Source organism: Coregonus lavaretus (assembly GCF_964263955.1).
Source record: "Coregonus lavaretus genome assembly, chromosome: 36".
Taxonomy (NCBI): Eukaryota; Metazoa; Chordata; class Actinopteri; order Salmoniformes; family Salmonidae; genus Coregonus; species Coregonus lavaretus.
Window position 1 is genome coordinate 11,385,964 of NC_140023.1, and position 10,156 is coordinate 11,396,119.

A 10,156-nucleotide genomic window follows, 5' to 3' on the forward strand; every position below is an offset into this window, starting at 1 on the left:
GAATCATGTAGTAACCAAAAAAGTGTTAAACAAATCAAAATATATTTTATATTTGAAATTCTTGAAATAGCCACCCTTTGCCTTGATGACAGCTTTGCACACTCTTGGCATTCTCTCAACCAGGTTCACCTGGAATGCTTTTCCAACAGTCTTGAAGGAGTTCCCACATATGCTGACCACTCGTTAGCTGCTTTTCCTTCACTCTGCGGTCCGACTCATCCCAAACCATCTCAATTTGGTTGAGGTCGGGATTGTGGAGGCCAGGTCATCTGATGCAGCACTCCATCATTCTCCTTCTTGGTCAAATAGCCCTTACACAGCCTGGAGGTGTGTTGGGTCATTGTCCTGTTGAAAAACAAATGATAGTCCCACTAAGCACAAACCAGATGGGATGGCGTATCACTGCAGAATGCTGTGGTAGCCATGCTGGTTAAGTGTGCCTTGAATTCTAAATAAATCACAGACAGTGTCACCAGCAAAGCACCGGTATGAAATACACAAGCGGAGATCATCCGTTCACCCACACCGGGTCTCACAAAGACACGGCGGTTGGAACCAAAAATCTCCAATTCGGACTCCAGACCAAAGGACACATTTCCACCGGTCTAATGTCCATTGCTCGTGTTTCTTGGCCCAAGCAAGTCTCTTCTTCTTATTGGTGTCCTTTCGTAGTGGTTTCTTTGCAGCAATTCGACCATGAAGGCCTGATTCACACAGTCTGAGATGTGTCTGTTACTTGAACTCTGTGAAGCATTTATTTGGGCTGCAATTTCTGAGGCTGGTAACTCTAATGAACTTATCCTCTGCAGCAGAGGTAACTCTGGGTCTTCCATTCCTGTGGCGGTCCTCATGAGAGCCAGTTTCATCATAGCACTTGATGGTTTTTGCGACTGCACTTGAAGAAACTTTCAAAGTCCTGGAAATGTTCTGTATTGACTGACCTTCATGTCTTAGAGGAATGATGGACTGTCATTTCTCTTTGCTTATTTGAGCTGTTCTTGCCATAATATGGACTTGGTCTTTTACCAAATAGGGCTATCTTCTGTATACCCCCCCCCCCTACCTTGTCACAACACAACTGATTGGCTCAAACGCATTAAGAACGAAAGAAATTCCACAAATTAACTTTTAAGAAGGCACACCTGTTAATTGAAATGCATTCCAGGTGACTACCTCATGAAGCTGGTTGGGAGAATGCTAAGTGTGCAAAGCTGTCAGCAAGGCAAAGGGTGGCTATTTGAAGAATCTCAAATATAAAATATATTTTGATTCGTTTAACACTTTTTTGGTTACTACATGTGTAATTTCATAGTTTTGATATCTTCACTATTATTCTACAATGTACAAAATAGTAAAAATAAAGAAAACCCTTTGAATGAGTAGGTGTTCTAAAACTTTTGACCGGTAGTGTATATTTCGTAGAACAGACATGATTCTTCATTCAACCTGCTAGAAAGTCAGGTCTGGTTTATAAAAAAACAAATTTCTATGTGAACCGTTGTGAATGTGACTTGGTGAATAGGCCCCTTCAGAGTGAGTCCGACTGAGACAGTCTCTGGCTGGGTGGACAGGGCAGTGGTGACGGGATGCTGGCTGGCTCCAAGGAATGGAGGGAACAGGACCAGACAATGTGGCCAGTGTGCTGCCTGCAGCCCAGCGATGATGTGGCATCCTTCCCTCTCACTCTATGCCCCCCTCCCTCTAGTGCCTCCCCACCTTTCCTACCAGTGCCTACTCCCCATTAAACTTTCCCAGCCCTTCCAGTACCCCACCCGGTGTGGGTTACGGACACAACCTCCTGTTATTAACCATAGCAGGGCCCCCACACCCCCACCACAGACAGACAGCCTTCTATAAACAGAGGGCACTCTCTCTGCACTCTCACCCACCATCTCCTACCACTCCTACCACACCGGCCGGCCGACAGCCTCCACACACAGAGGTGTGTTTCTGTCAGGGTTGTGGAGAGAACTCCAGGTCCATACAGTACAGTCTTTCAGGCGAGGGCAACATTTTTGCAGATTTTCCATGACTCTAGTACCTACATCACTAGTAACCTATACAGTGCCTTCAGAAAGTATTCATAACATTTTACATTTACATTTTAGTCATTTAGCAGACGCTCTTATTCAGAGCGACTTACATTGTCTTTTTATTTTATTTTTCATACTGGCCCCCCGTGGGAATCGAACCCACAACCCTGGCGTTGCAAACGCCATGCTCTACCAACTGAGCTACATCCCTGCCAGCCATTCCCTACCCTACCCTGGACGACGCTGGGCCAATTGTGCACCGCCCCGGATCCTGGATTCGAACCAGGATCTCTAGTGGCACAGCTAGCACTGCGATGCAGTGCCTTAGACCACTGCGCCACCCGGGAGTATAACCCTTTGACTTATTCCACATTTTGTTGTGTTACAGCCTGAATTCCAAATGTATTGAACATTAAATACAGAAATATCTAATTTACATAAGTATTCACACCCCTAAGTCAATACTTTGTAGAAGCACCTTTGGCAGCGATTATAGCTGTGAGTCTTTCTGGGTAAATCTCTAAGAGCTTTCCACACCTGGATTATGCAACATTTGCCCATTATTCTTTAAAAAATTATTCGGTCAAATTGGTTGTTTATCATTGCTAGACAACCATTTTCAGGTCTTGCCATCGATTTTCAAGTAGATTTAAGTCAAAACTGTAACTAGGCCACCCAGGAACATTCACTGTCTTCTAGGTAAGCAACTCCAATGTAGATTTGGCCTTGTGTTTTAGGTTATTGTCCTGCTGAAAGGTGAATTCATCTCCCAGTGTCTGGTGGAAAGCAGACTGAACCAGTTTTTCCTCTAGGATTTTGCCTGTGTTTAGCTCCATTCCGGTTTATTTTGTATCCTGAAAAACTCCCCAGTCCTTAACGATTACAAGTACAGTCGTGGTCAAAAGTTTTGAGAATGACACAAGTATTGGTCTTCACAAAGTTCGCTGCTTCGGTGTTATGAGATATTTTTGTCAGATGTTACTATGGTATACTGAAGTATAATTACAAGCATTCCATAAGTGTCAAAGGCTTTTATTGACAATTACATTTAGTTTATGCAAAGAGTCAATATTTTCAGTGTTGACCCTTCTTTTCAAGACCTCTGCAATCCGCCCTGGCATGCTGTCAATTAACTTCTGGGCCACATCCTGACTGATGGCAGCCCATTCTTGCATAATCAATGCTTGGAGTTTGTCAGAATTTGTGGGTTTTTGTTTGTCCACCCGCCTCTTGAGAATCGACCACAAGTTCTCAATGGGATTAAGGTCTGGGGTGTTTCCTGGCCATGGACCCAAAATGTCAATGTTTTGTTCCCCGAGCCACTTAGTTATCACTTTTTTGGCAAGGTGCTCCATCATGCTGGAAAAGGCATTGGTTGTCACCAAACTGTTCTTGGATGGTTGGGAGAAGTTGCTCTCGGAGGATGTGTTGGTACCATTCTTTATTCATGGCTGTGTTCTTAGGCAAAATTGTGAGTGAGCCCACTCCCTTGGCTGAGAAGCAACCCCACACATGAATGGTCTCACCTTCTTCACAACAATTGATCCTCTCTCCTTGAAGTTCTTGATGATCCGATAAATGGTTGATTTAGGTGCAATCTTACTAGCAGCAATATCCTTGCCTGTGAAGCCCTTTTTGTGCAAAGCAATGATGACGGCACGTGTTTCCTTGCAGGTAACCATGGTTAACAGAGGAAGAACAATGATTTCAAGCACCACCCTCCTTTTAAAGCTTCCAGTCTCTTATTCTAACTCAATCAGCATGACAGAGTGATCTCCAGCCTTGTCCTCGTCAACACTCTCACCTGTGTTAACGAGAGAATCACTGACATGATGGCAGCTGGTCCTTTGTGGCAGGGCTGAAATGCAGTGGAAATGTTTTGGGGGGATTAAGTTCATTTTCATGGTAAAGAGGGACTTTGCAATTAATTGCAATTCATCTGATCACTCTTCATGACATTCTGGAGTATATGCAAATTGCCATCATCAAAACTGAGGCAGCAGACTTTGTGAAAATTAGTATTTGTGTCATTCTCAAAACTTTTTACCACGACTGTATACCCCTAACATGATGCAGCCACCACTATGCTTGAAAATATGGAGACTGGAAGTCAGTAATGTGTTATATTGGATTTGACACAAACATAACACTTTGTATTCAAGACTAAAAGATAATTGCTTTGCCAAATGTTTTGCAGTATTCCTTTAGTGGCTTCTGTACAGGCTTCTTTATTTTTACTCTGTCAATTAGGTTAGTATTGTGGAGTAAATTCAATGTTGTAGATCCATCCTCAGTTTTCTCCTATCACAGCCATTAAACTCTGTAACTGCTTTAAAGTCACCATTGGCCTCATGTTGAAATCCCTGATCTGTTTCCTTCCTCTCCGGCAACTGAATTAGGAAAGACGCCTGTATATTTGTAGTGACTGGGTGTATTAATACACCATCTAAAGTGTAATTAATAACTTCACCATGCTGAAAGGGATATTCAATGTCTGCTTTAAAAAAAAAAATGTTTTTACCTATCTACCAATAGGTGCCCTTCTTTGCGAGGCATTGGAAAACCGCCCTGGTCTTTGTGGTTGAATCTGTGTTTGAAATTCACTGCTTGACTGAGGGACCTTACAGATAATTGTATGTGTGGGGTACAGAGATGAGGTAGTAATTCAAAAATCATGCCAACACTATTATTGCACACAGAGTGAGTCCATGTAACTTGTGTGACTTTTTAAGAACATTTTTACTCTTTAACTTATTTAGGCTTGCCATAACAAAGGGGTTGAATATTTATTGACTCGACATTTAAGCTTCTCATTTTTTATTAATTTGTAAACATTTGAAACATTTTTTTTTCACTTTGACATTATGGAGTATTGTGTGCAGGCAAGTGACCAAAAAATATCAATTTAATATTCAGGCTTTACACAACAAAATGTGGGAAAAGTAAAGGGGTGTGAATACTTTCTGAAGGCACTGTAGTAGATTATTCAGTTAAATGCAGAGAAATGCTACACAGTTGTCCATGTTTCAAAATTAATTCTGCTTCTGTCATGTCCTTTTGGCCAACCTATCAATGGCAAACTAACCTCTTACAGTGTAATTATTACAATAGTGATATGTCACTGACTGCATTATGCAACTTCAACTTGCGAAACACGGGTCATTTTTTAAAGGTGATACATCAATTCAAGGCTTACGAACAGCATTCCAAATAATCCAAAGGTTAACGGTCTACAGACTTACATAGGTCTATAGCTTAATTAGATATATTTCCCCATCATCACCCACCCTCTTATGCACAAACACACATATACAGTGGGGGAAAAAAGTATTTAGTCAGCCACCAATTGTGCAAGTTCTCCCACTTAAAAAGATGAGAGAGGCCTGTAATTTTCATCATAGGTACACGTCAACTATGACAAACAAATTGAGAAAAAATTATCCAGAAAATCACATTGTAGGATTTTTAATGAATTTATTTGCAAATTATGGTGGAAAATAAGTATTTGGTCACCTACAAACAAGCAAGATTTCTGTCTCTTACAGACCTGTAACTTCTTCTTTAAGAGGCTCCTCTGTCCTCCACTCGTTACCTGTATTAATGGCACCTGTTTGAACTTGTTATCAGTATAAAAGACACCTGTCCACAACCTCAAACAGTCACACTCCAAACTCCACTATGGCCAAGACCAAAGAGCTGTCAAAGGACACCAGAAACAAAATTGTAGACCTGCACCAGGCTGGGAAGACTGAATCTGCAATAGGTAAGCAGCTTGGTTTGAAGAAATCAACTGTGGGAGCAATTATTAGGAAATGGAAGACATACAAGACCACTGATAATCTCCCTCGATCTGGGGCTCCACGCAAGATCTCACCCCGTGGGGTCAAAATGATCACAAGAACGGTGAGCAAAAATACCAGAACCACACGGGGGGACCTAGTGAATGACCTGCAGAGAGCTTGGACCAAAGTAACAAAGCCTACCATCAGTAACACACTACGCCGCCAGGGACTCAAATCCTGCAGTGCCAGACGTGTCCCCCTGCTTAAGCCAGTACATGTCCAGGCCCGCCTGAAGTTTGCTAGAGTGCATTTGGATGATCCAGAAGAGGATTGGGAGAATGTCATATGGTCAGATGAAACCAATAGAACTTTTTGGTAAAAACTCAACTCGTCGTGTTTGGAGGACAAAGAATGCTGAGTTGCATCCAAAGAACACCATACCTACTGTGAAGCATGGGGGTGGAAACATCATGCTTTGGGGCTGTTTTTCTGCAAAGGGACCAGGACGACTGATCCGTGTAAAGGAAAGAATGAATGGGGCCATGTATCGTGAGATTTTGAGTGAAAACCTCCTTCCATCAGCAAGGGCATTGAAGATGAAACGTGGCTGGGTCTTTCAGCATGACAATGATCCCAAACACACCGCCCGGGCAACGAAGGAGTGGCTTCGTAAGAAGCATTTCAAGGTCCTGGAGTGGCCTAGCCAGTCTCCAGATCTCAACCCCATAGAAAATCTTTGGAGGGAGTTGAAAGTCCGTGTTGCCCAGCGACAGCCCCAAAACATCACTGCTCTAGAGGAGATCTGCATGGAGGAATGGGCCAAAATACCAGCAACAGTGTGTGAAAACCTTGTGAAGACTTACAGAAAACGTTTGACATGCGTCATTGCCAACAAAGGGTATATAACAAAGTATTGAGAAACTTTTGTTATTGACCAAATACTTATTTTCCACTATAATTTGGAAATAAATTCATTAAAAATCCTACAATGTGATTTTCTGGATTTTTTTTTCTCATTTTGTCTGTCATAGTTGACGTGTACCTGACTTTCACTACTTCTTTTACTATTCTTTGCCTATTTGCCTCTTCCTCCCTCCCTCTGTCACTATCACAAACACACTCAGCTCTGTCTGTCTATCCATCTGACTCCTATCATCTTTTTCATTCTGCTTCCTTCTCATTTCCTCCCCCTCTTATTCTGTCTGCGTTTCTAACTCTCCCTCTGTCATTCCCTCTGTGTTACAATTGCCCCTTCCAGCATACGACGGATGAGTGGTTCTTGTAGTGCCAACTCCAAAAACATCATAGTTTAAATATGTATTTTTCTATATGGAGACCTGTTAGGTCCTGTTAGAATAGCCTATAGGAGGTGGTAAACAAAATGGCCCCTACTACCCTTATCATCCTATTTAATCTGCAGAATAAAATAAACAGCTGTGCTTACTCTTGGGACACATTTCCTATTCCCACACCCTAACTGCACACACATAGTTATACAGTCTCTATACAGAGAGGAGTGGAAATCTGACAAATTAAGCCTACAGTATTAAGGTGTATCAAAATATTGAGAAAACAATGACTTGAGTGACATTCTTTGTTATCTTTTGTCTACAGGTTGGTTATGAAAAACATGTAGGATATTGGTCTATCTGTTGATACACAGTAGTTCCTTCAGTACAAATGCTTCCTCATGTAGGTCAAGTTCATACTGTGATTGTGTGAGTGGTAGATGATAGTTTAAGATAACTGTGCAAAACCACATACTGAAGTATTGGAACCAGCACCCTATCAACTTGCTGCTTTCCACACTCTTCCAACGTATACTGTGCCAACAGATTGTCCACATATAGTACTAGGCTAACTAATTGTCAGTAAACCTGTTTAGAAACTATGCAGACTAAAGTGAGCTACATTTCCCTGTTACAAAGCATTTGTGGCATTAGCTTGTTTACTGACTACACTGATCGTTTTCTGCCACACAAACCTCATCGTCAGTTCCTTAGCAGCACAGAAGTAGCTTGTTTCAGCTACACAACATTAAAAACGTTGTACTTATAAAGGCTTCATAAATGCTTATAGCACCACTTCACAAATCAAATTAAATCAAAGCCATTACATGAATGGTGGCTTTGTCAAATGTGGCATAAACCTGTGCCACCCTTTATAAGGCTATGGTTTAACATTTGCTTATAAATGATTAATTAGTGTTGGGTTAAGGGCACTACATTACCCTCTTCCTTCGGGAGAGTGTGTCCCCGTGCTTTTCTTGACCAAGTCCCTCATGTGTACATGCCTCCCCGATGGCCTCACGGGCGCCATCCCACTTCTGACACCAACGTAGCGAATTCAGGGGGGTAGCCCCAACCGGTCCAAAACTCTTGATGATTGAGGTCGCTAGGTGTTGGGTTAAGGTCTGTACATTTAAGTGATAGTGCCTGAGAAGCCGGTGTTTGGAGGATATATTTGCACAGGTCGTCGAGGGCCAGCAAACCGTGCCAATATATCATCCAAACACCGGCTGAGGGCATTTTCACTTTTATACAACGGGTTACCAACATATTAAAATAATTATTTACATATTTTCATTAAAAATGTTATTTTGATTAATTTATTCATACCATTTCATCCTTCCACAAGATATAGTCCCGATACAAATCTAGGGTTGCTACCCAAGCCAGCTGGTCGTTATTTATATTGGTTCAGTTGCCAGAGCCAGTTGTTCAGTCTTTTTGTTCTGTATATATGGACGCGACCCAGTCGTTCGTTCTAAATGTTGGTCAGATGGAACAGAGTAAATAGGCATTTTAACGTCATAGATTTAGCCGGTGGTAACTTATGGAATAGACACCGGACGGAATGCGGTTTTAACCAATCAGCATTAGACCCACCCATTGTATAATAGCCTATAGACTAGTTAGTATAAAGGGTTTGTGAAGGCTTCAGTTATGGTTTATTCTAAGTGGGACATACAATTAATTAAATGACTCGAGTCGTAAATGACCATTAGGCTACTTCAAACTTGTTTATATATATATATATACCGTTTAACCTATATGGTGTAAAGTACTTACATAAAAATACTTTAAAGTACTACTTAAATAGTTTTTGGGGGGTATCTGTACTGTACTATTTATATTTTTGTCAAATTTTACTTTACTACATTCCTAAAAATAATAATGTACTTTTTACTCCATACATTTTCCCTGACACCCAAAAGTACTCGTTACATTTTGAATGCTTAGCTGGACAGAAAATGGTCCAATTCACACACATCCCTGGTCATCCCTACTGCCTCTGATCTGGCGGACTCACTAAACACAAATGCTTTGTTTGTTAAATGTATGTCTGAGTGTTGGAGTGTTCCCCTGGCTATCCGTAAATTAAAAAAAAAAAAAAATCGAAAATTGTGCCGTCTGGTTTGCTTAATATAAGGAATTTAAAATTGTCCTTTTACTTTTGATACTTACATATATTTTAGCAATTATATTTACTTTTGATACTTAAGTATATTGAAAACCAAATACTTTTAGACTTTTACGCAAGTCGTATTTTACTGGGTGACTTTTACATTTACTTGAGTCATTTTTTATTAAGGTATCTTTACTTTTACTCAAGAATGACAATTGGGTACTTTTTTCACCACTGCCTATGTCAAATCAAATCAATCCAATTTCCTACCACAAGAGTGAAAACTTGAAAGTAGCCTACTTCAACATCAACAGTGACAGCGCTGATCGTATCAGACTTCTAACCATTGTTTGATGAAGCAAAGATTGTGAACAAACATGTCCAGCACTTTATCCACATAATTGCTATTATGTAACTTATCAGGAACATATTTTAATTAGAATGCAGCTGTAGTTAGTTGACGAAATACCCATATAAAAGGTCACCCAAAGCGCACTATACAGGAATCATTTTCAACATGCTTGAGGGTACATTTCTAGCCTCGGCAGCTCTAGCACTATCCGCTGCCTAGGCTACAAACATTTCTATACCTGCTTATGCTATTAGAAATTTTCAAAATACATTTTATATTCGAATATGATGTTTCAAATAAGTATATGCATATCTTACCGTCTGCTGCTTTTTGACACCCGACATCGTGCACTAGGCTAAGGTTAACCCCAATGGACTGTGGACCCGGAGTATAAATGCCAATAGGGGGTAGGAACGTGTCGCCTCGCTTGGGTTACTTGACAACTTTGACTATAGTCATCGAAGAACAAGGGCTTTTGAAAGACCTCGAAGACACGTAGCATTCCACTGGCCCAGCCTACAATCCTCCTCCAGGGTTCAGAAATCTGCATATTCCTGAATACCAACCAATGTATCGAGATC

General features: G+C 41.1%; 1 protein-coding gene across 1 annotated transcript in view; it reads right to left on the reverse strand.

The window, feature by feature from the left end:
- Window positions 1–10,057, reverse strand: part of LOC311110813 (bifunctional 3'-phosphoadenosine 5'-phosphosulfate synthase 2-like) — a 16,883-nt gene extending 6,826 nt beyond the window's left edge. Inside the window, exon 1 of the mRNA XM_084153380.1 lies at window positions 9,893–10,057. Within this exon, the coding sequence (XP_084009506.1) occupies window positions 9,893–9,919 (27 nt within the window). The 5' untranslated portion in view covers window positions 9,920–10,057. The remainder of the gene's footprint in view (window positions 1–9,892) is intronic.
- Window positions 10,058–10,156: the final 99 nt, after the last annotated feature.